Source organism: Daldinia childiae (genome assembly GCF_008694065.1).
Source record: "Daldinia childiae strain JS-1345 chromosome Unknown Scaffold6, whole genome shotgun sequence".
Lineage (NCBI taxonomy): Eukaryota > Fungi > Ascomycota > Sordariomycetes > Xylariales > Hypoxylaceae > Daldinia > Daldinia childiae.
The window spans coordinates 1,037,388-1,064,929 of record NW_022984647.1 but is presented as its reverse complement, the minus strand read 5'-3'; the positions used below and the strand labels follow the sequence as shown (position 1 = coordinate 1,064,929).

The window sequence follows — 27,542 nt, the reverse complement described above, 5'->3', positions numbered from 1 at the left end:
ACCATTGGTAATACTAAGTTGGTATAGTTCTCTCCTTGAGAGGTATGTTTAAACTTGAGCCAATGTACTCTAATGTGCTCGTCCAATTATTCTTCACCGTATGTACGTTGGTGCAGGCCTGCAATGCACCGCTTATATTACCACAGTAGTCCCCCTTTAAGCCATTGACGAATAGGATGTAAGTAAGGATAAACGTCTTAGTAAGTTCTAAAAATGAACAGATTTAATTCTCTTATGGCTGATTATACATTACCCTTGTTTTTGTGAGTTTAGTTCTGCGTGGCAATTGAAATTAAAATCAAACACCGAACACTGTCATCACTTTGGTTAGTTAACGCTCCGGAGTTGCGGAAATAGGGAAACAATAGGGGCTGTTAAGACTTTTACAATTAGTTCCTTTTTGATGTATACAAATCAAATGACTATTTTATCTCCAAATAACTTATAGTCTATAGTCTATAGTCTACGATGGCATATTCAACAGTCTTAACTTTTAGCTTCCAGTTCTAATTAGCGGTATATCTTATTCTAATTACCTAAAAAATATTGTATCCTCAATTACGATAGCCTGTACCGAGGCTAAAGTCGAACTCTGCCTGTAGGTGCGGAAAACGGGAGCCTCTCCTATAAGCCATCAACTCCGATTTGAAGTTGAGGGTATAAACTGGATCCGGAGTTCTGGTTCGGCCACAAGGAACCTTACTCTTTTCAAAATTTTGTAGACTAAGTCTACTCCAGCCTTAATTTTACAATTTTGTTGTTATGTAGAGTACAATAGTCTAAAAATAATCCCCTTTTCAAATGCCGGGAAACAAATAATTATTAGATCACGATGACTCTCTTCCTCCTTCCAAGAACAAATCATAGGACTATGACCTTTCGCCACCTTCAAGAGTATGAGGCCTACAGATCCAATCTCTTACGTACAGTAAAGCTAATCCAATAGAATTCAACGATGTTGTCTCTTAATAGGAGTTCCTACTCGAAGAAACAGGGAAACCCTCAAATCACGGCATATAGGGGTTGGGGGCTAGATAAGCGGTGTAGTTTAGCATTATAAGCTATCTGCATACTATTCTGCATAGTATTCTGCATCAAAAATGCGTCGTTTTTAAATCGGCGTCTTGATTGCTTAGTCTATCTCATAAAAAGGGGCTGGTGTAGTCTTGCATATACTACGTGGCAGAGAGAGGTATCTACATAGAGGCAACGTGCGAAGTCTATGAAGTCTTCATGCTTCCAGAGACATAAGATGATGAATCCCACCCTGCGGATCCCATGGTAAAATAAATTGTGTATGCCTTGCTCGCGTTGCACCGCAGAAGGATCTGAGTTTGTTTTTCCTGAAGACCGGCAATCAATGGATGGTTTCTACAGCCTCTGTTTCAAGCCCACATACACACCGCATCGAGTGATCTGCCATCTCCAAGATGACATTGTATATCGAATAGATCGCTCTGGAACTACATGCGACCACATGCATCTAGTAAGCCACTGCGTATATGTGTTGGCAGATATTCATTAAAATTACAGCGGTCGACTGGATTCTATAACCCACGTGGTCAAATTTTAGGATTAGGGTGACGTGCATGAATGCTACCGCGACAGCCGCGAATCCGTTGTGGGCACCGTTCACGACATGTCTGCGCCCGCCGGTACTTGGGTAGATATGATGAAGTTCTCCATCATGGCCTGGCCTCCGCCCCCATGTTTCGTCGCATGGCTTCCGCCCGTACCCGACGTCCTGCCGCGTCCCGCAGGTTGGGGGCCGGCGCCGATGTTACCTTCGCGGCGCTTGACGACGAGGCACAGCACGCGTCCGTAAATAGAAAATCCCTCGTACGAGATGTCCATAGCCAGTTTTTTCTTATCATCGTCGTCTTCGGCATTGTCACCCTCCGGCGTTGCTGCTCCCCCTCTGCGTCTCTTGGCTGGTGGCGGCCGCGTGCTAGCGTCGTCATTTGGTTCATCATTGACGAATAGGCTGTCGTCTTCACCATCTTGGCTATCAGATACAATCTCCACATCATTGTTTTGATCATCATTTACGTCGCGATCTGCGTCTGTTTCTGTATTCCTACGGCCGCGCTTGGGTCGCCTGCCGCTGCTAGTATCCGCAGTTTCGTCTACCGCCGGAATCGCGGCCAAGGTAGCAGCAGTATCTTCATCGTCGCTCTCCTCATGTCTAATGAGTGGACCAAATTCTGTTGTAGCATCGACGTCGACAGGTACCTCATTCGTCTCACCAATCAGACGACCCGAGTTCGATGTAAGCTTTGTTTGCGTAGTATCATGGAAATGCTTATGTTTTGTGAGGAGCGCGTGGCGGGTAGCTGTCTCGGTGAGGAATATGGATACCTCGAAATCATCTATAATGTGTTACAAACTGCGGGAACGTGGTATATCTTTAGAAGTAGAAGGACTGCAGAGTGGCGTAAGGGATAAAGTACAGTATATTCTACACGTTTAGGAATTTGTAGTGATGACATAGAATAGGTAACTATTCATGTATGTGACTTACCTTCTATCACTACATCCTTGATTCCCTTCTTCTTGGTACTTCGCTTTCGACTTCTTTCTCGCTCTTCACGTAATTTAGGTAATACAAGCGGCCTCACGCTCTCGATGACTCTTGGCAGTACGGGATTCCTCGGGTTAAGGAGCCAAGTGTGGACGAGTGCAGGATTATCAAGGTATATGCGACATTCAAGGACTGAATATTTGGTTATGCGGAGATATCGGCGAATGGGCGCCATAGCGGGATGGATCGTGACGCATTTCGCGATATAAATTCGTGCATTTGGAGGATTCCAATTAGTTTAGGTACCTCCTAAACATAACGAATTGTAGGATGCAATGATTATGAGATCACTCTCTTTATCGATAATGATCTACATAGACACTGAATTTGAGTGCCTTGCATATGTGGCTGAGGCTCAAATAATCTAGGGCATGATTTAATTGGATCAAAGCTATTCGGCCTTGCTTGATCAATTAGTGGTGGCTTAAGCTTTATCGATAAGTGTTTGCACCAATAATTCTTAGGAAAGCTTCAAAGAAATAAAAGTCAAATGCATTAAATTTTATGATACGATATGCTCATGTATTGTTAATATATCACTCTTAGTTTTTAAACTAAGACAATGAACTTGATATTATCATGCAGAAATCATGGTCTACAACTTTGAGATTGCCGAACTCTAAGTTCCCGTATGTTAATTATTCTGAAATTCTCATGCTCGAGCTGACCGTGGGCCAGTCCGAGACCTCTCCCTAGATTACGGGAGTTGTATATTCAACGATGCGCCGATGATCTATATGAATGGCAGAGGCTTAATCGCCCTTCCGATAATACTTTCGTAATTCATGATGGCCCTCCTTATGCTAATGGTGATCTCCATGTTGGCCACGCCTTAAATAAGATCCTCAAGGATATGATTCTAAGGGTCAAAATACAACAAGGTCAGCAAGAGTATAGGCAAAACATATATCATACTTTTAAGTAACGTGGAACTTAACTTAGGGTATATATATAGGCCGAAGAGTGGAATATACTCCAGGATGGGATTGCCATGGACTTCCTATTGAGCTGAAAGCTCTCGAGAGATCTCAGGGGTCGAAACTTGGGCCCGTTGAAGTTCGAAAGTCAGCTCGAAACCTAGCTTCCAATACGGTTCTGAAGCAAATGAAGAGCTTTAGATCCTACGGGGTTATGGGTGATTGGGACCAAAGATGGACTACGATGGATGCGACGTTCGAGATCCGGCAACTCCGCCTATTTCAGCAGATGGTTAAGAAGGGCTTGATTTATCGCAGATTCAAACCAGTCTACTGGTCACCTTCATCAGGGACTGCCCTTGCCGAGGCAGAGTTGGAGTACCGCGACGATCATATATCACATGCGGCTTGGGTTAGATTCCCTATAACGGAAGATTGGAAGAAGCTTTCGGAATTTGAAAGTGTGCGGGACAACGTTCCGGGACAGCTATACGCCGTAATATGGACCACTACTCCATGGACATTACCAGCAAACAGGGCTATCGCTGTAGAGGATAAACTAGAATATTGTATTGTTCGTTATGGGAATGATGCTCTGCTGGTTGCTAAGAGTCGTCTTGATACTCTTGCGTCTAAGATTGGCGCTGAGGATGTCGAAGTACTTGGGACCTTCGAAGGCGCGCAATTAACGGCTTTAAAGTATACCAATCGGCTTCGTGGAAAGGATGCTCCTCTTCAACCTCTTATACACGCAGATTTCGTATCAGCAGACTCGGGGTCGGGACTCGTACATCTTGCACCAGGCCACGGGTTCGATGATTACGAAGTCTGTCGGAAACTCGATATAGACGTGGTAGCTCCCATTGACGACCAAGGAAGATTTACTTCAGATGCTTTCCCTGATTCTCCTGAACTACTTCAGTCTGCCCCTTCTGTAAATGAGGGCGGGGGCCGAAACGTTCTCGATCTTCTTAAGCCTCACGGGGACGTTTTATGGGTAGAAAGACACCAACATAAGTATCCATATGACTGGAGGACAAAGAAACCGGTAATTATTCGGGCTACCGAGCAATGGTTTGCCGACGTTGGATCTATTAAGCAAGAAGCCCTTGCAGCTCTCAGTGACGTTCGATTTATCCCAGAGTCTGGTAGAAAGCGTCTTGAGAGCTTTGTCCAAGGCCGAAGTGAGTGGTGTATATCACGACAGCGAGCTTGGGGTGTTCCGATCCCGTCTTTGTATGACGAAGCGGGTTCGGCTGTGATGAATGGGGAAGTGGTCGAACACATTATATCTGTTATTCATCAACGAGGAACTCAGGCTTGGTGGTCAGATGCCCCTGACGATGAAGTTTGGATTCCGTCCTCTCTAAAGGGAAAGGGGGAATACCGACGCGGGACCGATACCATGGATGTATGGTTTGATAGCGGAAGTAGTTGGACGATGATGCCAGGTCGCGCAGATGTTTATCTCGAAGGTTCCGACCAGCATCGCGGTTGGTTCCAATCTAGTCTCCTTACACGAATTGCCGCAGGAACCCAGGTAGACACCAGCTTTGAGAAAAGTGCTCCTTTTAAACAGTTAATCACTCATGGATTTACGCTCGACCAAGCTGGAAAAAAGATGTCCAAGTCGCTAGGGAATATCATCGAACCTCAACAAGTTATGGATGGTACCCTCTTGCCGCCAATCAAACGGAAAAAGGGAAACACGGCACCCCAAGGACAACCCGCTTACGACGCTATGGGCCCCGATGCTCTAAGATTGTGGGTTGCAAGTAGTGATTATACGCATGATGTTGCTATCGGAACTCCCGTGCTAAGTGCTATTCATACTGCGCTGATCAAATACCGTACCATCGTAAAGATGCTTCTTGGATCCGTGCACAAATCTGCTCGAACAGCACCTCTGACCGCGACAGATCATATTGCCATCCTACAACTACAAGACACGATGCAAGAAGTGGGCAATGCGTTTGACAACTACGAATTTTATAAGGGATTCGCTGCCTTGAACAGGTGGATAACAAACGATCTCTCCGCCTTCTATCTCGAATCTCTAAAAGACCGGCTATATTGTGGTGATGGCGGAGGTGTCATTGAGCCTTTACTCACCGGGCTTCTGAGGATGCTGACACCAGTGACACCACTGCTCGTTGAAGAAGCGTGGGATCACCGCCCAGATTGGATGAAAGAAGACTCGTAGGTCCGACCAAATTCCTCGTATTTGCACCATGCTAATAGTAAAATATATAGGTCTTTGACTCATCCATTTCACCAACTCTACAGCAATCCCATTATTGAACCTAACCGCCTCACCCGCGACTTAACCACACTGCGGAAAGATATCCCGGTGCTTATGTCGGTCCATACCGCTGTCAAGTCAACCCTCGAAGCTGCCAGGAGCGACAAGGTCCTGGGTTCGTCTCTGCAGAGCAATGTTTTTGTCGAGGTTCCCGATATCCAGATACAGAGGGTGTTAGAATCCTACGCAGACGAACTGGAAAGCATGTTCGTTGTTTCGTCCGTCGCAATTAATACCAAGTCCCCACTAGAGACCGAGTGGACCTATACTCGGGAGTTCGAAGTGGGTGGGATTAAAGGGACGGTGGTGGTACTGCCCCCGAAACATGCCAAATGTCCCCGATGCTGGCGATATGTTTCACCAAAGGAAGATAGCCTGTGCGGGCGGTGTGAGGATGCGGTGGCGAGTTAGTATACTGTAAATTAGCTATATCCTATTAATTGTGATGAATACATAGGCAAAGATCTCCAAGTGTTAGGTAGCTTGCCCTATAGTTCCTACCTCCCTAGCTGTGTAACCCCTTGATGATGAAGTGGCTTTTCTCATCCAATGTAGCTTTGGAAGTCCTAGAGAGCAGAGTGGCGGAGCTGTATGTCGAGTTACTTGACTCAATTTATTTACCATTACCATATCGCTACTTAATATATTGCCTCGTCTTATCTTTCTTTTAAAATCCTTCCTATGTAATGTTGCTTATTGGGGAAAACTTCGTATTTGATATCTTCAGTGTCAAATAAACTCAGAGTTTATAGTCAGTCACCTTCATACTTGCTATGGCCTCAAAAACGCAAAGCATACTTCCTACTCCTCCTGAAAACCCGACTGACAGGCATGTTACAAGCACGCCTTATCACGAATCCTGGATGAAATCGTGTAAATATCCCGAATCTCTTGCTATTATGTTGGTTGCTAATAATATATTAGTCCGTGAGTGGTGCGACTGTACACACTGCCAGACTGGGGGCCTCATACACCCCGTCTATGTCAAGGTACTTCAAACCTTTCTACAAACCACTGGCCGTCCTGCTTTGGTAGCCCAAGCTTTTATTACAATGATTTATCAGCCACTTTACTATAACCAGCTACAGACCTTTGACATCTCTACTGATGCTGAGATGATAAGCTGGGTAAAGGTTTCAATGCCGGTTAGGTGGGTGGGTTTTATTGTGGTGAGCGTCCTTGCTGTTGCTCATACGCTTGTTGTTTTGGGAGTCTTGATTGCCTTTATGATGTCAACAAAATATTTGAAGCTTAAGGACCCGTGGTCGATTTTTGCGTATGCATCGAACGGCGAATTAGCAGATATAATAGAGGAAGCAAAGCGGTTAAATGCTGAGAATTGCGTTGAGCATATTAAAGAACAGGGGGTGGAGAACGAAGTAGTTGGCCTAGGACCCGATGATAACCAAAATATCGGGATTCGAAAAAGGATACAGGGCGCTCAACAGTCGGACGTAGAGGATTTGGAGTAGAGTTATGGTATATTATTATTGGACTCAAAAGGAGTAATGAACATGCAAACGATAAGTGGGATGCACGCGGGAATACAATTTTTGTATATGTACTACTTCCTCCAGATGTCTTCCTGGAGAAGTTGTTCAATAAAGTAGAAGAATAAGTGCTTGTCGTTTCAAATGCAATAGAGGAGGAGAGTACAATGGAGAATCTGGATCTCCCCTCCCCCTTTTATCAAAATTAATAAGAACGATTAATTGAAGAGCCTAACCTAACAAGATACTGTTGCTATTCTACATATAAATGATATGGATAAAATATAAAACACATCTAGGAATATCGACTAGCGATGCCGAGTATTCATCGAATCATAATCCTTCTCGCATCAAACCTTTTGTAAACATGTAAAATATAAGATATAATAGTAGCTCGGATAGAATATTAAGGGCGGTAGCCCGAACACCGTAAGTATTCGAGGTGAATACTACAATGAGGCCAGTATAGAAAAGAAGAATACTCTAGATGAAAGAGAGGGGGTTGACCAACGAGGAGGTAAAATATACATGAATTATGCCGCCAATTTATTGATAAAAGGAAAAGTATGAAAAAAAAGGATCTGCAATGGATTCAGAGTGTAGTAAATGTGATGATGATGAGAAATCGAGCATCAGCGCCAACTTGTTGTAGATGCAGCCTTGCCGGATATATTCGTGTATTGCTAAATCGGCTGAGCGCGGTAGATATTTTGCCCAATGATAATGTCGTTAAATAGACAGTTGGAGATATTACTAGAAGAGGAATTCTCGCCGGAGAGTGATATAATCGATGCCGTGGATTAAAGGTTATCGCAGCGCGGACGCTGATCTTTTTGATCAATCAAAGTATATCCGCTTATTGAGATGATTAGATTGGTGTTACGAGACGAAGAGTCTGCGTTAAGAACGAGGTCCATCCGGTAAGTTAGGAACGAAGACCGCGCGGTCGAGAAGACGCCAGATACGCCAGCGGTTCTCGAGTTCTTTCTCTCCGTGCAGGATGCCGCCCGGCTCAAACAAGTCGTTCTGGCCTAGCTGGCGGCAAAGCAGCTCCCAGTCCAAGTCTCTTATAATGTTGAAGGGCTCGCCGGGTGTTTCAGCTCTGAACTTCTTGTCTACTTTGAACAGATATCTCTCGTCGATATCGAACAGCCACGGGATTAATCTACCGCTTAGCAGCTCCTCCATCCACCACTTGGACGGCAATATGCGCGTGCAGACGAGTTGTTCACGATTAAGGTAGTAGAATGGTTTTAATTTCTCGGTGATCATATCTTGAATCTCGACGGGTAGAGATTCTGTCACCCTGTGCCGTACACCTTGATATGCTGGGCCCGGCATGCTAAAGTGCCTGGGAAGGCGTAGCAAGTGTTTTAGGATGATTGGTGTCGTTATCATTTTATTGCCAGAGGGATTAGCTTCTTGAACGGGTGTCCATGGCCTGCAATGGTCGACGTAAGTCTTATACGTATTCAGATGGATCGTGAACAAACAACAAAGGTAGTTACTTGACTCTTCAATCGGTAATTGGAGGACCCCTCTACTCCACTGGCGGGCCATCCAAGCGCGCTGCATCCAGATTTCGTAGAATTGACCGATGCGAGAGGGGATCCCATATTCATTGCTGCCCCGGGAGAACTTGGTGAAGTGAAGATCGCTGCTGGACCGAAATTGGCAAAACCTCTCAGCTAGGCCAAAGCAAGCATGATGAATTGGGATATACATCGCTGAGTGCCTGGTGTCGACTGAAACCGACCCTCCTTCTTGGAGATCGAAACCACTTCCGCCGCCGCGGAATCTCCAAACTTGAAAAAGCCTGACTGGGTCCGGCTCTTGAAAACGAGATTCTTTCGCGGTTTGAGGATCTACACGCCGCTTTAAAAAGCCATTTTCCGCCTTGACGAGCCACGGGTGCATCCAACTTCGTTCGTTGACATGTCTGCCAAGCGCGTTTGGGACCTAGAGAATCAAATTAGAGAATCCTTCCCTTTTCCGTGCAAAAGAAATATATTTATATTTCCGGGATTTAAGGCGACTTACTGTTGGGACGCATATGCCACCGCACACAACACAATTCATGATATCATTACAGTTAGGATTTGCTATCTCTGGGTCCGGATGGTGAGAAGGACCAGTGAAAGTGGGAAGCAGGGGCATCGGCAAGCGACCCAACGGTGGATGGAAGGCCATTGCTGTTAGAGGAGTCGTCTAAGATGTCTAAGATAATCGCATCGTTTGTGCTGTATTGTGTGGTAGAAAGGTAGGTACCTAGGTATGGATGAGAAATAAAACATAAATGTTTCGATCAAGTCTGGACATAGGGACGGACGGTAAGGCGACTTTTATATAATGGAAGGGTACGGACATAGGTGAGACCGTGCTCTCTAAACTTTGGAAATAATTTGAAGATTTTTTCCTTAGGTAGGAGGTAGGAGATGGCAGTGATAGCAAGAGTAGTGGTCGGATCTATTAGGCTTCAGGAATAGTCTGTCATTAGTACCTGTCCGATGAATTTTAAATGTGCTAAGACGTGAATAGCATCATGAATAGTTGGGCGTAGCGAAAACTCTAACCTCAATGAAATAACCATAAGTGAGACAAGAGTATAGCACCTAAGGTACCTAAGTTGAAAAAATATAATTCTTGTTCCTATTCTAAACAAGGGCAGTCAAGAGTCAAGGGGTATCTAGTATACTAGCCGTGTTGATGAACCAAGACAGGAGAGAAAGCTCCAAAGAGAATATATCAAGCCATGACCCTTTCCGTAACGCAGAAAACAAATCCGCACGTCCACTTCGCTGCTACTATTTGACTCCTATCTAACTCCTATAATTCAAACGCCTATCACTTCCAAATTGCCGCAGCAATTTTTGCACTGACCATCTGCCACCCAATGATTAAATTCCAAAAGCATTTATTCGTCATGCTCTCTAGTTCAGCCTTGGGCTCTTCCTTCTTGAGATACTTTGCGCGAATATCTCTCTACCACCTCCAGGGACCACCGATGAGAGTAGGGGTATATTTTCGCGCCCTTCGGCAGGCATCGACTGCTTACTCACTTTTGATGATCGTGTCGTCCTGCTCTTCTTAAATACGGGCATCGTGAAATCTCCGTCTGTGTTCGCGACCGTATCCATTACCCCTGGGCCGACGTTAGCTCCGAACCTATGGACTGTGGCGTTGGCGCGGGCATCAAGACTGATCGCGCCTGTCGCGTTAAGATTAAGGTTTGGGTGCACCTCTCGTAAACTCATTGATAAAGGGTTCTGATCGCGTTCCGACAGTGGGAACGCGGTATCTGACGAGAAAGGTCTAGATGGAGATCTGTTTTCTGACAAACTCGGATCAGAGTCGGAAAAGACTTTAGCTTTACTGGGTGACGGCTCGCCATTTAACTCTCTAAGTAGTGCTTCGTGCGGCCTAGTATATGGAAGCTCTGAAGGGTATTCATAAGTCGTCTTCCGGGGTGTATCCCCAGTCGGTTGGTATTCTTGGAGAACTGTACTGTTTATATCTTCCCGAAGATCAGACAGAGGCTGGCAAAGACTTTCCGAAAGGGGTTCCATGGAGTTTTGCGCATTGATAACATCAATCTCCATCTCCGAGCCAAGGGTTTGGACCCTAGAATAGGTACTCTTGAAATGGTTGGCGATATTTCCGTATGAACTTTTGACGGTACTAGATAAGCTCTCCACCGAGTCCGCGTGATCGTCGTGATGTAGTGCATTTTGCGAACGAGCACGAGAAACGAAGTCGTCAAGGGACGTCATCTGCTCATGAAGATCCTTCATTTGTTCGTCGACAACTCGCACTGTCTCGGCATGTACTGACTTGGTTGTGTCCTGTATTGAAGTGCTATGTATGTTTGCAATCTGTTATACTGTTAGTGATGCTACCGGTAGAAGAATTTGAAGGGGTGTCTTACTGTCCAATCATCCTTGAGCTTAGTTTTCAAGGTTTCCCGAGAATTGGCAACTTCATCAAGAAGTTTGGTTTCTTTCTCGTTCCAATTATCCATCCCCTGCGAATATTGCGCCATGCTGCTTTCTAGCGCAGTACTATTGCCTTGCACACTCTGCTGTATAGAAACAGCCTTGTTTGCCAGACGCGATTCCTGAATTTCAGCTTGGGAATTGATGAGGCTTGTGATCTGCGCTAGGAGATTCTGTCGTTCCTCAGCCGCTTGTCTCCGCTCTTCGTTGACGACTTTTTGCAGCTGTGTCGAGATAGCAGTGTTCGTTTGGATGATAGTATTGCTCGCCTGGTGAAGTTGCTCCCGGAGATTGTCCGACTCTTTCTTTTGGGAAGTGATGTGTTTTAACAACTCTTCAAATATGGACTTGAAGTCCTTACCAAGCGAAGAATATGATGTGTGCAGCTGATTATGGAAAACCCCCAGTTCGCTGAGGACATCCTGGGATATTCGTTCGGCTGCTGTCGCAATAGCCTGAAGGCTCTCGCCCACCTTTTCTTTGATGTGGTCCCGGACTTCTTTGATCTCTTCGAGTATTTCATCCATCTCTTCTTTAGAATTTTCCTTCTGTTGAATTAATTCTCTCTTAGATTGGGCGAAGAGCTCTAGGTTCTGATCGAGGAATGATTGGGTGGTGGTCAATTTCTGTAGTTCGCCCTGTACGAATGAATGCATCCGCTCCGAAATACTCGATATATGTTGCTGTTGCTCATTACGAAACTCTTCCACGCGGCCTTCTACTAATGAAGTCACGTCCGATACCTCGCCTTGAGCTGTCCTCCAATTCATCCGGTTTAAAGATTGGAGATCCGATTTTCTTTTGTTCTTGGCATGTAGACTACCGACGTCTTTGACAGTCTTATGAATTGTAGTGATAAGCTCTCCACCAATCATCTGCATCTGCTCTTCGGTCCTCTGATGTGCCTTACGTAGGTGGGCTTCTTCGGCAAGACTCTTGCGGGCCGCCTCCAGCACTAACTCGGTTTGATCGAGAACCCCCTTCGTCTCGTCAAGTTGGGCCTTAGTAGCATCGTGGTCCTTCTTCAAGCCCATGAAACTGGAAGTTAAGGAGAGGAGTTCCTGGACTTTATTTCGTAGGTTGGATTCGAGGGTTTCAATTTTGGCGGCCTGCTCCTCATTTCGAATTCTACGAGATTCGCTCTCAGCAGTCATTCCTTCGTAACTCTCATTGGATAAGTAGACGCCATTTCGTTGACGGGTCACGATCAACTCGCTTCGTAGTCGCTCGATCTCATTTGTAAATTCTTTAAGAAGGGTTTCTTTATTGATTCTCTGATTGGTCTGGGGCTTATTTCGGATGTTCTTTGCTCTAAAGGCATAGTCGAGAGTCGATATGGTCTCTTCAAGATTGCTCTTCGCTGGTGAGATGGTGGCGATGATGCAGGTCTTCGTACGGCCACCTAGAGAGTCTTGTAGTAGTCTGGTCAATTTAGATTCTCGATATGGGATATGTGAACTGTGGTCAACTAGCGCGTTGATAACGCGCCCGAGAGTAAGCAAACTTTTGTTGATTAAACCAGCCTCCGCAGCTCTCTTATTCTCGGCCCCGGAACGCTGAATATTCTCGCTACCGGCAAGATCCACGAGATTTAACTTTCCAGCACTGACGTACTCGGCACCATCTTCGGTTTCCTTAACACATGCCGTGATAGTAAACACGGTATGGCTTCGACTACTCAGGTCGTTGCATTTGGTCGCCGCCACTTGTCGCTTCAGACTACCATCCTGCAAGAGCTTGATACCCTCTGCGGCGTTTTTGATGTGTGTCTCTTGCATGCCCTGGACAACTGTAGTGGCGTGACCTCTTCGAGACGCGTCGTCGAATATTTTTAGTTTAGCAGTTTCTTCGACAGAGATTAAGTCCCGAAGTTCCTCGTTGTACAGCTCAATAAAGGAGCATTTGACAAAGCTATCGGTATTCTCTGCATCTAATTTGTGGAAGAGCGAGTGTAAGACTCGCGGGATGATTCCGGCATCGTCAGAAAGAAGACCCAAGGTAGTGTTCATGTCACCAGACATGGTATATGTTTTGCCAGTACCGGTTTGACCATAAGCGAATATAGTGCAATTGTATCCACCAAGCATCTAGGTGGGAGTTAGCTGGGTGTTTGAACAAATTATTAGCTCACGCGACATACCTCTTCGAGTATGGGTTTGACGACATCATCATATAGCACGCTCTGATCGGCAGCTTGGGAGAAGACACGGTCAAAGTTATAGGTCTTATTGCTCAAGGCACTTGGACCCATAGATAATTCGACCAATTTACCCTTCACACCCTCGGTAGAGACCACGACGGCACTGTTCTCTCGCACCTCTCGATCATTACGTCCTCGGCATCTTACAACAACGTCGATATTCGTCTCTGCGCCCGCTTCTATCTCGTAATCGCGCTCCTTACGTTTAGCACCTAAGGTGGCAGCAGATGATAACGAGTCGGCTGGCGAAGGTGCTGCATTCCTGGGAATTCTTCCAGCGACGGCAGCATGATGATGAAGGGCTTGGTTTCGAAGCGACGGAGTTCTATTCGTGGGTTGTCGAATACCGGAGCGGGCAGAAGAAGAAGTAGTTCCAGAACGAGCAGAAGCAGAAGTACTAGGGCGAGTGCTAGAAGCCGTAGGGGGCCTTTCGCTCCTATAAGAGCGGCCCTGCATCGCGGCTGTCTGTCGTAATTTGATTTAGTGGGATATTGGATATAAGCTGGTATTTTAAGCTAACAAATAAGGTTGAGCTGCGTTAACACAGAGCAAAGCGAAGTAGGTGATTTGACAAGGGAAGAGATAATAGCTCATGGGTGATATTGAAGAATTGATTAATTTGCTAAAGAGATAGAACTTGTGTGACGGAATAAGATCTTCGGCTTTGCATGAGGATAAGGTGTACGGTGGGAAGTGGGACGTATAGGGTTTGTACATAGAAGTTAAGTTCGGTCAATAATTGTGCAAGGAAGAGAGACGCGACATGATGTTGTATTCTGCGAAGTCTGTGCTTTCCGCTAATGTTATTGAGAGACCCACTTAAAGTATCAATACATTACTTAACCTGGAATATGCGCCTAATGCTGTTGCTGGGACAACAATCATACATCCATTGATAGAGCTTAGATAAGCTAGATAATGTTGGGCGGGGTAGGATGAAAGCCAGATAGTGTAAAGCCCACCAACTACCTTAGCTGAGGTAATGCAAGGCTAATGCTACCTAGGTACCTCATAGGCGTATGTTGCAGCGTGCCTGACCTGTGCATTGAGGTACCATGTATCATGTACGATCCATATCAAATGACGTCCCAGCGCATCTGATCCATCTCTTGCATCTTCTGCATCTGACAATTATCCCCCCTTTGCGCTTGTAGCCTTTCGAGCCAAGCGGCTTGACTTGAGGCAATCATATATCTATCATACATGTAATCATCATATACATCTTGACCATATCGGCTCTGCTCTTTATGGAGATACCTGGAGCCGGTTTGACGTAGCTAATTATTTACTTGACTTAAGTCTAGTAGCTGATATTTCATCGCACTCCCTGACACATTTTATTCTCACTGGGCCCTATTAGATTCAATTTCAATATGTCGTCGCTATTTACCGCGGCTCTTCACCCTAGTGTTGGCCTAGGTTTTCTCGGTAAGTATCTAATCTAGTTGATATCGTATATTGTTATTGATAAACTGATGAAGGTACTAATCATCTCTTCTCCAGTTCTCGGTGCTTCGCTCCACGATATCCTCACGCGACTAAAGGCTGAACCGCAGCGTTACCCCAAATTAGACCTTGCCTACTCTGCTACCAACCCTGTTGGTGAACCCGTCACTGTCAGCCTTCCCGCGAACGGTATACGATTACGATTCGATGGTCCCGAACAGCGGCTTCGCCTCGTCGAGATTATCGACTTTACCAAAAATCGTATCACCTATCAGGACAAGGATATCGCTAAGCCCGTAACTTCCCAAGGAGTAGTAGGATCCCCTAGGTTAGGCGGAGATGGAACAGCCGGTCCGGCATTTAAGAACATCTACCACCGCCTATTTGGTCCAACGTATGCTGGAGAATATATCCCTCCTGCGGATTCGGGTCACGGAAATGCCATGGGCACCTATATACTGTCCTATCCTGGGGTAGCATTTAGTTTTCCCTTGCCGAAGTCGGCTTACTCTCCGAATAAGGACGTCGTCTCTTTGCTCTCTTCACCTGTAAGCCAGACGGCTATTTCTGTTGCGATATTCAGTGGGAAATCCTGGGCTCATGCCCGTGAGACTCTGTGGGACGAGATTCTCCCAAGCGTCAAGTCGGCGTTTGTGTTTAATAAGAGTAAAGAGGTCGTTCCTGATGAAGTCTCCCTAGTCAAGATACATGGCGGTGGTAGGCTTCAGTTGTTCAGGAAATGGACCAACATGTCAGTATGGATTAATTTAGGGGAGACCACACCCCAAGACCTAGTAGCAGAGCTGGGACCACCCGATGCTATATATCGGAAGAATGACCAAAGGATGTATATCCACAAGACTCGTACCGCAAGTCATAGCCGATCTAGATCGAACGGCGGTGAATATAGGCGTCCAGATGATCTGACCGATACTGATCAATCTTCGGCACACACCGGATCGGATGACTCCGAAGACGAGGCAATCGAAGATGAGATCGTGGGTAACGTATCAGGCGAATGCTTTTACAATTATTTCTATCTGGGGTTTGATATCCTAGTATCGCCACCTCAACCTCCTTCGCGTACACCTCCATCCCAAATCGCTGCGTTGAAAGGGAAGGAGGTGCCCGGAGCGAACTCGTTCAAGAGTGCTACAGCGGATCGGCTGGTGGCTACCAAAATGGTACTCCACGCGAATGTGCCTGGATCGTACCCATTCAATAGGCATCGCCGTTGCCGTTGGGAAATTCAGTATCTTGCGACGGAGAACGCAGATGACGTTATAGACTCCGAAACGCCGTTTGATGAGATTGAAGAGCGGCTAAGGAAAGAATGGAAGAGCACATACCCGTCCGAGGAGGATGCCAAGAGGCGTCAACGAGGTATGGTCCTAAATCGTGGATGGGGAGATAGCCCTGGAAGCAGTTGTGAGTTTTTAGGGGGCTGGGAAGATAGTAGTGGGGGAGTGGCAGCGAAGAAGTTTGACGGAAACGAAGATTCTACAACTACGTTGTATGGATTCCCTGGGATGGTTTTTGAGGTATTGAAGAATGGGTTTGTGAGCGCGGTTACGGTTTATTAGATTCATGGGCTTGAGCATTGGAGTTTGTGGTTGTCCTTTCATTTTCTTTGGGTAGCGCTTAGAATATCCCTAGGAAATTGAACAGCGAGTTATCGCATCTATCATAATATCAGCTAAAGTACATGTACTTGATGTTTGTTATAGCTATCAACCGGCTATACTTACTAAATGTACTATCCATTTGAATATTTTATACGCATTATGCAGCAATAAGCGTACGGCAAACGGGTTTGGCGAGGACTTCGTTTCTGCCGTCCCTTCTATCGTAGTAATCTTAAAAGAGGCGATTGCTATTGGAATTAAGCTGCTACTATCTATGTTAGAATACCATAGTTGGCAATTTAAAGTAATAGATAATTCTTATATGAATATAGATCCTTGCCAGGAGGCATACAATAAATACAATCTCTGCCTCTTTAATTTGTTGTGGCGAATGAAACATTAAGAAATACTGTTTGAACAATAACCTTCTTATTGACATCCTACGGCTCAAGTCCATGATCGCATCTTCTCCGCCGCCGCTTGCCCTAACATCATAGCTGTAGCGCCACCTAAGATTTCAAAGACAGCCAAATCGACTTTGAGCGTTTTAATGAACCAATTCCGCAGCTCTACCGCGATGAGGGAATCTACCCCGTAGTTATGCAAGGGTTGGTTTAGATCAAAGCTTTCCCGTGACATAGAGAAGATTGTTCCAACTTTCATCGCCAGTCCATTTGCCAAAATGTCTGCTGCTTCGCTTAGCGATTCTGAAGCAGCTACTTTCTCGGCTAACTTAGAACCGTTGTCGGTCGTGGCATCAGCATCGGTAGAAATAGGGGTAGCTGTTGTCATCTGTTGAAGATTTGCGAACATTGGTTCGTATGTCCAACTTGACGGTTCCAGGCCACGACTTATGATGTTTTGGGGCAGGTCGAGACCAAGAACAAGCTGGGACCGCGTCGGATCAAGTGGAAGAGATTTATCGCAGAAATGTTCGAGGAGAGCTAGGACCTCGGCCTCGTCGATTGGCAACATTTGCTTGATTTTAGCAAATCGGATCAGAAAGTCCTGGTTTTCCGCAAGATATCCGTCGCCGCTAAGAATACCGAGATCTAAAGATATCACCTTTTCTCCTCGACTCAATCGGTATTTGGCCAGCTCATCTTGGAATGTATTGCCGACCGCATAATTTGACTGCCCTTGGGACCCAATGATGCCAGATATAGACGAGAACATGATAAAAAAGTCCAAGTCCCGTGGTAGTAGTTGATGTAGGTTCCACGACCCACGGATCTTCGGCTTTAGAGATGCAGTCCAAGCTTCGTGGCTCATATTCTCGAATATGGAGTCCTAATTCAGATTAGCATAATACTCGATTGACAATAGGATGGGATCTCTTACTCTAATATCCATTGCTGCTTGAATGCACCCCTTAATCGGCGGCATATGGAGTTTGCAATAATCAATCACTGCGCCCAAAGATGCTGCTTCGGAGATATCGCACGGAGGCGTATAAACTGTTGCCCCCTTTTTCTCTAGACTTCGTATGAAGCCTACCGAATTGTCGTCTCGCGGTCCCGCGCGGGATAGTAAGACGAGATTTCTAGCCCCTTTTGAAACCATCCACTTGGAGATACTTCTGCCTTGTCCGCCGAGACCACCAGCAATCACGAACGTCTCGTCTTGGCTGAATGTCCAGCTCGATATATGAGTAACCGCTGCCTATATTCATATTAGCTTGTTAATAATTTAGTTCAGAGAAGTCTTTTATTCTTACCAAGACACTATCGTTCGGGTCAACCTCGACAACGACTTTTCCGGAGTTGGCACCGGTTTGAAGATAGCGAAAGGCGGCTTCTACTTGGGATATAGGGAACGCTTTTACTGGCGAGGGTAGCTGTAAAACGCCTTTGTTGAAGAGATCGGAAATGGCCACCAAAGAATCTCGTATGAGTTTCGGCTTTTCTCGAACCATAGCTGCTATGTCAACGGCGCTAAATGATACGTTCCGAGCGAATTGAAACATCGGTAGCTTGTTGTGAGAGAATATATCTTTCTTTCCGATTTCAATGAATCTCCCAAAGGAGGCAACACATTCCCATGAAGCAATTAGAGCATCACCCGCCAACGAGTTGAGCACAACATCGACACCCCTATTCCGTGTGAGACGCCGAATCCCATCGGCAAAGGAGAGATCCCTACTGTTGAGGATATTATCCATAGGGATATCGTATAGAGTATTAATAAGCTCCTTTTTGGGTGAGCTCACTGTCGTGAAGACTTGCGCGCCGCACGTTTTGGCGATTTGAATAGCCGCTTGCCCTGTTCCACCTGCACCGGAATGTATGAGAATTGATTCTCCTTGACTAAGTTTCGCAACGACAACGAGTGAATGGTAAGCCGTAACAAAATTCGCTGATAGTGCGCTGGCGTCACTAAATGTCATTCCGGTTGGTATCTTCATGGCTAACATGCCTAGACATCGGAGTCGGCTCCTAAATGTATCTATAGCACATACGAAGACGCAATCGCCCCGTTGGAAGCCGCTTTCGGAACCCGCGCTTATGACTACACCAGCGCATTCGCATCCCATTGAATCATCTGGGACGCGTCCTAGAGCTACGAGGCAATCTTTGAAGTTGACGCCTATAGCTTTTACGTCAACCTCTATCTCATCATTAGCGAGTTGGTTTGGTTCGTGAACTTCTTCAAAGTGCAATGTATCTAAGAGTCCTGACTGTCGTACTTTCAACTTTAGGTTACGTTCCCCAAAGCGCTGCAATCTTTGGACGGGTTCTGATGAAAGCTCGTATATTCGTTTATTTAGCGAGTCGCACTCGTAGACTCTGGGAATATGAAGTAGTTCTCCAATTTGAATCAGTTCTGGTTCGTAAGATTTCGATCCTACCCCATCCAGAAAGTTCCATAACGCACTCTCAATGTTTGCTTCCAAGGTCGCCGTGTGCGAGGTATCGATGCTGACTGTTGCGAAAATATGGTCATTGTTTTCCATTCTCAGAGTTCTGGCTAGGCCTTGAACAGCACCAATGGAAGGGACTTCGTCTAAAGATGGATCGATCTCCGATATCCATAATATGTGTTTATATCGATTGACTGTTCTATGGAATAGCGAATATTCCTCTTTGTCTAAATTTTCAAGCGATAGCCACTGGTGACGTGGCACGACAATGACCAAGTAGGGAGTAGAATCTACCAGTGTAGATACTTCGCCAAAACAACTTTCACGTACATCCATTATGCCGATGGACCTGAGCTTCGTAGCAATTAGATCCTTTAGTGGAGATTGAAGCGGCTTGTCGAAGCCGCTGATGATGAAAATAGGTATGCCTTTGGCGAACTCTAGCTTTCGGAACTCCATTGATGTTTCTACGTTAGACGAGACGAAAACTGTTGTAAACTGGCTTCCTTCGAAATCAGAGGCATGAGATGTGAGATCGACTCCAGACATGCCACTTAATTCCAGCTCTTGAGACCATCGCGCCTCTCCTTCACAAAAATCAGATTCCTGTCGGACTTCCTCCGCTGTATTCATATTAGTATTGCGACTATGAGGGTTTCTAAGAATTATATACCTTGCCACAGTTCGGGAACATAAGGACAAGTTAAGTGTTTTATGATGGAGATTGGATGAACGAAGTCAATAATCAATAACTTCCCGCCGCTATTTTGTTTAATATGATTAGCATTCAAGACTTTATCTGATATTTAACTTTTAACGTACTCTCGTAGCAACTTTCGGAGGCGTTCTAGTGGAAGCTGTGCAGTATCCACGTTATGAGGTAACTGCGGGTATACATCTGTTAGATAACGACGTTCGATCACATTTAATATATAGACACTTATACTTTAAGAAGACTTACATTCACAGCTATGACAAGATCATAGGACTTCTCTTCGTACCCTTGATGAACCGGGTCTTGTTCGACATTGAATGAACGTGCTTGAGCTTTCGCCAGCGTACCTAATCTTCCCAAAATAGATTTGGCCCTTGATTCCGAAGAGTCGGTGATATCATAGTGTGAGAACCGGTAAAGAGTGCCCTCCGATGTTTGTATGGCGAATGAATCAATGATAGACTCTGTAATTGATATATTACCGGCTCCTGTTTGTAATATCTTCATGGCAGGGCTTTTATGAGTTACAGTGTCAATATATCTGTGTAGTGGGTTATAGAATCTAGAGTCTTTGATCAATAGTCTATGATACTCCTCGATAGTTTTGTCTTGGTCAAACTTTTCATTGGGATCTGCTGTTCCTAGAAAAAGGCGGACGAGATGATCGCTAAAATCGAGAAATATCTTTCCAACACTACTGCATGACTTGATATAATCTCTCAATCCATTGAATGAGGAGTCGTCGGTGTGGTCTATCCAATCCGTAGGAAAGTCTAATGGTAGGTGCTGCATAGTCGAAGGAATATGACTTATCATTCGGGCATACTGATTTTGAAAGTTCCTCTTTGCTGTGAAATCGGATGATGCATTTACTCCATTTACTGCTTTAACGACTGATATAAATATAAACAATGTCAAATTGTGAAAGAGCTTGTTTGCCCAGGCTTCACTGTGAGTGTTATCTTGCATATGTCGTGCTAATACAGCAGGGTTGGCTAGATCGAGATTAGGCTTGTATATGAGGTCGTAGCATAACCTCCTTACTTGTGATTGACCTGTCGGTTCGTGATTCTGGGCGTTGTCTATGACCAAGGTAGTCTCAATATTTTCCGCCTCGATGAGCCGTATTGTTTTACCTTCGTTCATAGCATAGATATTGGAACTTCTAAACCTGGAGCTTATGGGATGGCCTGTTGTGTAGATCTGTAACGTATCTTCATTTGCTATTTCGTTGAAGCCAGAACCGGAAATCCATATTCTGGTTAGATATGTAGGAAGCCACGTTGTAGTCTTGTTACCATTCTTTCGAATACCACCGAAAACAGCTAGTTGGAGGATTTCATCGAGTACGCATGGATGAACTATTGCGAAGCTTTTGTTGGAATGGTCAATTGCAGGGTTTTGTAATTGCATTTTGGCCACTCCTTCTTCGTTGGAGTTGTTCCATAATGATTGCCGAACACCCTGGAAGAAAGGGCCGTACTGGTATCCGTTCTTGCGCAGAGTAGTGTAGAAGTCTGTCGAGTCAATCTTGGTGTGATCTGAAGAAGTTACTGATCTAATAAGATTCCGCTTGTAGTCAACTTGCTGTTTTTCTTCACCACATTCAAACCGATTTTGCAGAGAGAAAGTCGCTTTTATGGATCCCCGGCAAATTTCTGTGAACTTCTCCTTATATGCAAATAGGGAAAATGTAGCCCAAGAGCTTGATCTTTCCGAAGGGTCTTGTATAAGCTTGAGATGAAACTGCACTTCAACACCGCTGTCGTCTGTGGGTATGGGAAGCGCCGTGTGAAAATGCACATCTTTTAGCTCATATGCTGTTATCGTACGATCATCCGACACTTTAGTGATACCTTCAATTGCCATCACAATCATAGCCGCAGCAGGATATAAGACTTCGTTATTGATCTAATATTCATGTTAGCAATGGTTTAGTGAATCGAAAGGCTCATATAGTATTACTTGATGATCCTCTAGCCACGAAATTGACGATTTCTTTAGATTGTTCCTCCAGCGGGGCTCCAGCGGGTTCCAGTCCGCGGCTGGAAGCCCTAGGAGTTCATGATGTGGGTATAACGGGAGTCGAATATTCTTCGCAATACGTGGCTCGCTCCAATATAGCTGTGAATGGTCGTAAGGATACTCGGGTAATGTTATCAATGTTTTAGATAGCCTACCTGACGCTTCGAAAGGACCATTGACAAGCTGTAAGTCAATATCAAAGCCGCGACAGTGAAGATTACCTATCAACTCGAGCAAAGTAGTATCGGATGCTTTCCCCCTTACTAGGGCAGAGTTGTATGAAACTTGGAATTTCGGCAATGCAACAGACATCCCTATATCGCGAATCGGTCCTTGTAAAGCACAATGTGGGCCGACCTCAACCAGGTTGGATATCCTGACATATTGACGATGACTCAGATCAATCTTCTTTGCTGCCCTTCTCGCAGAGTTGCGATATAGACGTTCGATGGCATTATCAAAGCGCACCGGAGAGACCATGTTTGTAATCCAGTACTCAGGTCTTCGAAGCTCAGCTCCCGAAACGAAGTCTCCAGTGACTGATGATATCATATTCACATAATGAGAAGGACTATCCCCTTCGACCAGTCTGCCGATGAGCTGTTTATAAGTTGATGAGATTGAGATCATATGGGAAGTGTGATAGGCAACGGGGACCTTTAGTATCCTGGCAAACAACCCCCTTTTCTCTAAGCGGGTCTGTAAATCTCGGATAAGGGGCTCATCACCTGCAACAGTTGTGCTATTGGGGCTATTGAAACAGGCTATCGACAATGTACCGCCTTGTGTGTCTCCCAAAACCTCGTTAATATACGGGCGTAATGTAGATTCGGATAATCCTACAGCCATCATTGCGCCCTGAGATTTATCTACTGAAGAAGCGGCGAGTTCGCTTGAAAGAAGGCCGCGGAAATACGCAAGTTTCAATGCAGACTGGCGACAAATAGCTCCGATCGTATACGCTGCTGCAATTTCACCGCTTGAATGTCCGACAGAAATAGTTGGATGGATACCAAATGATCGCAGAAGATCGACGATGGCAATTTGTACTATAGTGCAGAGCGGCTGCGCGAATCGAGGGTCATGAATGCTTATTTCATCCCCATAGTTCCCAAGTAATATATCTGAATAAACTAGTAAGATTCGAAATCCATAATAGGTACATACTTAAATAGGCTTGCTTACCACTAGCTTTCCAAGAACACCCAATAGTTTGGAGAAACTTATCCGCCTGAGAAATACAATTCTTGAAGACTGTATAAGGAAAAAGCTCCCTAGCCATTCCGACCCATTGTGCCCCTTGGCCTGTGAAAACAAATGCTATTTTTCGATTGGGCGTTGATAGGATGGGCTCTATTGTGGCAGATAGTTGCTTTGCAAGGTGAGATGCGGATTTGGCGATTGCATAAAATCTCCATGAATGTATGCTACGCTTTTGAGTGAGCATATATGCTAGAGTTATGAGATCTCCTCGAGTCATTTCGCCGTTATTTACTCCTTTATCAATATGCTTCTGATAGGCTCTGGCCATACGTAGTGTGGCATCTCGATCCGCAGCAGACCAGACAAAGAGAAGTTTGCTACGACGAGAGAGGCCATTTTCAGATCTAGCTGCTAAGTGGGAGCTTAGCATATGTTCGCTGGATAGGTTGGTTGACGTGCAATGCCTGCCTGCCAACCCCCTAGATTCTAGATAATGGAATGCGTCATCTAGGATAACATGCGCATTTGTCCCTCCAAATCCGAAGCTATTGACGCTGGCGCGGCGTAACCCTATGCTTGGCCATGGTATCGGAGTTTTTGGGAACTAAACCACATTTTAATAAATAAGCAGGTACCTAACTTGGTCATAGTATAACAAACGTACTGTACCTTTAAGTTTAGAAACTCAGTATCAATATTTTCATTGATGTTTTCGAGCTCTGCTACGGGAGGAATGATACCATTTTCTAGAATCAGAATGGTTTTGATTACTCCGGCAATTCCTGCTGCACCTTCGAGGTGTCCGATATTTGCTTTCACGGCCCCTCTAGTAAGGTATTAGTCAAAATGGTATTGGCAGGGGAAGAACAGAGAGCTGGCTTACACAACCAAGGGATTACTTGGATCTCTACCTGAACGAAATGCATCTCCGATGGCGCTTGCTTCTAAAGGATCTCCTGAAGCTGTCCCAGTGCCATGAGCTTCGAAGTATCGCGTTTGGGACATATCGAGGTTTGCCTTGTGATATGTATTCTGTATAAGCTGTCTTTGCATTTCCTTGTTTGGTTGTGCAAGATTAGTATGCCCATTTTGATTCGTGCCTACGGCCCGAATCACAGCACGAATTATATCGCCATCTCGTACAGCTGCGTCTACGGGTTTTATGATGAGGACACCAAACCCTTCGCCTCGACCGTATCCATTCGCTCGAGAATCGAAGCTGTGGCATACGCCATCCGGGGATAGGAAGCCGAGGTTAGAAAGACTTATGAAAAGATCAGTTGTCAATAAAAGGTTGCAGCCAGCGACAATGCCCTGGAGACCAGTTAGCAAATTCAATAAAATAACGTGATATAACGAAATAATATTAGTTGTATACGAACCATCTTTGATCGACCATCTATTATAGATTGGCAAGCTAAATCTAAAGCTACGAGGCTACTAGAGCAGGCAGTATCGACAGTAATGCTGGGGCCTGTCAAGCCGAAAAATGTGCTGATCCTATTGGACAACATACTACCCGCCATTCCAGTAGCAGCATATTTAGGCAAGTTATCCGGGTCCTTTGCATAGTTCAGAGCATAGTCTGTAGTAAAGCAGCCGGTGTGCACAGACGTATCTGAGTTATTGATCATCGCCATCGGAATCCCGGCTGAGAGGTACTTAATGTTAATAGGACAATTGTATACGACATGGGTTGGAATAGCTGGATACTAGAGTATTATGTATAGATATATCATACCATTCTCAAGAGCACGGTAAGTAGTTTCCAGAAGTATTCTTTGCTGGGGGTCCATTGCTGCTGCTTCCTCGGACGTCATCATAAAGAACCGGGCATCGAATGAACTGATGTTTCTTCGTATAAAAGAAGCTTTCTGGGGCCGAATCTGCATGAGGGTTACTATGCCGAGAGTCCCTTACATCATGTTATATCAGGGGTAAAATATGGGACCAGTATTAAACTTGATAGGGCTGTGAAAATAACGCGTTACTTACGGTTCCTGTTCCATCATTGCCACCATCGTGATGTCTAGAATTACAAAGACGTTCCGGAGGAAACTCGGAGGCTACACATTTACCAGATATTAAAAGGTCCCAGAACGATTCCGTAGAGTTGGCCTCTGGCAGTAGGAAGGAGAGGCCGATAATAGCAATGTCACATAGTCCATGAGTCGTTGTACTATTGGTCTTAGACGAACTAGATCGTCTAGATGTCGGTCTCATTGGAATACCGGGGATTTGGTATTCGTCTTGGATTTAGGGTAATATTGCCTACACTATGTAGCAGTTGCCGAAGCAAGGGATTGAAGACGGGAAGGTGTTTACCGAAATGCGGATGTCGAGAGAAGCCGGTAGTGTATGTGATTGGCGTAGTACGAACGATGAGCAGAATTCACATAATACCATACTACCTCATACACTACCCACCATCATCATCACCATCTTCCAATGAATCGGCCATGTCATATTACAACCATAGTACTTCATATGCATAAATGATTGCAACCATAGGTAGGCTTTCGTGTTACACAGTTATCACTTACGTGTGCGTATACGTATAATACAGTGTCTAGAAGGATCGAAGAACTTTTCTTCGTTATATGAGTTGTTGTATGTCAAGAGCTCATGGGGTTTAAGTCTGACTTTATCGAGCATGATGAATTGAATGCTAAAAAAGATGTTTCGTTGTAGATTTTTAAAATGGAGCCCCGCCCCGATCCAATACCCTCCACAGTGCATCTTGTACCTTCTCTCCCGGTAGCCCCTATTATGTATTACCGTCTTTGCACCATCCTTCCCGGCTCCAGGATGTGAGACAGCTTCTATTTCTCCACCAGACAGAACGAATTAAAACTTGGGTTCAGCTCACTCTTTGCAGAATCCTGGCCCCAACGTAACGAATATTTTTCTAATAGGTAACTGTGTGCCGACCCTTGAATTATCATACACCATTCCCACCAGGCTAGGCACCTTAGTTACTTAGATAAAAAATGCGCTTTCTATGTCTACACGGGTCGGGAACCAATTCGCAGGTGAGCTAGTACTCAATATCATTTCGCGGCATGTTTGTTAAGCAACTCTTTAGATTTTTGAGACCCAGACTGGTGAGCCTTTAAGAGGTCTACGAAGCTTCGACATTAGACCCCGCAAAACTAATCTATTTTTAAAGCTGCCCTTCGTTATGAGTTGGGGGATCGCCATACGTACGAGTTCGTGGAGGGCGCCTTACTAAGCATAGGGGCACCCGAACTCGACGGAATGATTTCCTCAAAGGATGAATTCTTCTCGTATATCGATCTAGATAATAAGGAGACCTTCATATCAATACTTACAGATCTCGACAATTATGTCTCAGAGGAAGGGCCATTCGATGCTGTTTTGGCTTTTTCTCAAGGAGCTATGGTTGCAGCAACCTATATTGTTTGGAAAGCAAGGCAAACCCCCAAGCAACAACCGATAGCTTCCCTCTTCAAGTGCGCCATATTCTTTTCTGCATGGAATGCGTATGATCCCGACCTCTTTTCACAGGGGATACTTCGTCCTTTGACATCATTGACTGATAATGGGGCAATTCATATCCCCACGGCCCATATATGGGGACTAGGTGATCCCTCTTCAACCATGGCTTCTAATGTAAGCGGGATTTGTGTACCAGAAATGAGACAAGTTTATGTTCATTCTGGTAGCCACGAAATTCCAGGAGCTAGGATGAGTACCGCAGTCAAACTTAGTGTGAGGATAATCCGCAGGGTTGTTTCGCTAGCTATGGAGATCGATCACCAAGCAAAGCGAAATATCCATAATATGTAATAATCAGATTCATGACCCGTGGTGTTACCTCAGGAAACCGACACTCGTATATTTAAAAGAAATCAAGATCATTCAACCCTGATCGGATTCCTTCGCCACATCAACGCTATACTAAGCACGGATGCAACTGCGAATCCAAGCACAACATGCATTTCGAGATTAAAACCCCTAACAAATATATTTCTAATGCTAGGCTGTAATTGCTTTGGAAGTTCGTAGATAGAGGCTGTCGATTGAAAGATTCGGTCGATTTGAGAAGATGTTAGCGAGCTGGACAGTTCATCTTTTACCCATCCATTACCCACCGCAGTGGTGATGGGAACTACAAAAGCGCTGCCGAGAAAGCGAAATTGAGTTCCAGCTGCAGATGCTATCG

The 27,542-nt window shown here is 45.1% G+C and overlaps 7 protein-coding genes across 7 annotated transcripts; 3 read left to right on the top strand and 4 right to left on the bottom strand.

The window, feature by feature from the left end:
• Positions 1-1,632: 1,632 nt before the first annotated feature.
• On the bottom strand, positions 1,633-2,756 carry GL218_06207 (uncharacterized protein; the record flags this gene model as incomplete). The annotated part of the gene is made up of 2 exons (XM_033582910.1): positions 1,633-2,369; positions 2,522-2,756. The coding sequence occupies 2 exons, from the start codon at positions 2,754-2,756 to the stop codon at positions 1,633-1,635; spliced, it is 972 nt and encodes a 323-aa protein (XP_033433876.1).
• Positions 2,757-3,160: 404 nt separating this feature from the next.
• On the top strand, positions 3,161-6,211 carry GL218_06206 (Isoleucine-tRNA ligase; the record flags this gene model as incomplete). The annotated part of the gene is made up of 4 exons (XM_033582909.1): positions 3,161-3,210; positions 3,260-3,462; positions 3,537-5,697; positions 5,752-6,211. The coding sequence occupies 4 exons, from the start codon at positions 3,161-3,163 to the stop codon at positions 6,209-6,211; spliced, it is 2,874 nt and encodes a 957-aa protein (XP_033433875.1).
• Positions 6,212-8,190: 1,979 nt separating this feature from the next.
• On the bottom strand, positions 8,191-8,562 carry GL218_06205 (uncharacterized protein; the record flags this gene model as incomplete). The annotated part of the gene is made up of 1 exon (XM_033582908.1): positions 8,191-8,562. The coding sequence occupies one exon, from the start codon at positions 8,560-8,562 to the stop codon at positions 8,191-8,193; it is 372 nt and encodes a 123-aa protein (XP_033433874.1).
• A 1,658-nt stretch (positions 8,563-10,220) lies between these two features.
• Positions 10,221-13,938, bottom strand: GL218_06204 (Kinesin-like protein bimC; the record flags this gene model as incomplete). Its single annotated transcript, XM_033582907.1, has 3 exons — positions 10,221-11,162; positions 11,216-13,369; positions 13,423-13,938. 3 exons carry the CDS (start codon positions 13,936-13,938, stop codon positions 10,221-10,223), a joined length of 3,612 nt encoding a protein of 1,203 aa, XP_033433873.1.
• Positions 13,939-14,855: 917 nt separating this feature from the next.
• Positions 14,856-16,511, top strand: GL218_06203 (uncharacterized protein; the record flags this gene model as incomplete). The annotated part of the gene is made up of 2 exons (XM_033582906.1): positions 14,856-14,910; positions 14,986-16,511. The coding sequence occupies 2 exons, from the start codon at positions 14,856-14,858 to the stop codon at positions 16,509-16,511; spliced, it is 1,581 nt and encodes a 526-aa protein (XP_033433872.1).
• Positions 16,512-17,000: 489 nt separating this feature from the next.
• On the bottom strand, positions 17,001-25,579 carry GL218_06202 (Lovastatin diketide synthase LovF; the record flags this gene model as incomplete). Its single annotated transcript, XM_033582905.1, has 8 exons — positions 17,001-17,843; positions 17,895-18,215; positions 18,271-18,928; positions 24,021-24,182; positions 24,240-24,670; positions 24,739-25,007; positions 25,098-25,242; positions 25,352-25,579. The coding sequence occupies 8 exons, from the start codon at positions 25,577-25,579 to the stop codon at positions 17,001-17,003; spliced, it is 3,057 nt and encodes a 1,018-aa protein (XP_033433871.1).
• A 767-nt stretch (positions 25,580-26,346) lies between these two features.
• On the top strand, positions 26,347-27,063 carry GL218_06201 (putative Uncharacterized hydrolase C22A12.06c; the record flags this gene model as incomplete). The annotated part of the gene is made up of 4 exons (XM_033582904.1): positions 26,347-26,388; positions 26,442-26,460; positions 26,526-26,989; positions 27,043-27,063. The coding sequence occupies 4 exons, from the start codon at positions 26,347-26,349 to the stop codon at positions 27,061-27,063; spliced, it is 546 nt and encodes a 181-aa protein (XP_033433870.1).
• Positions 27,064-27,542: the final 479 nt, after the last annotated feature.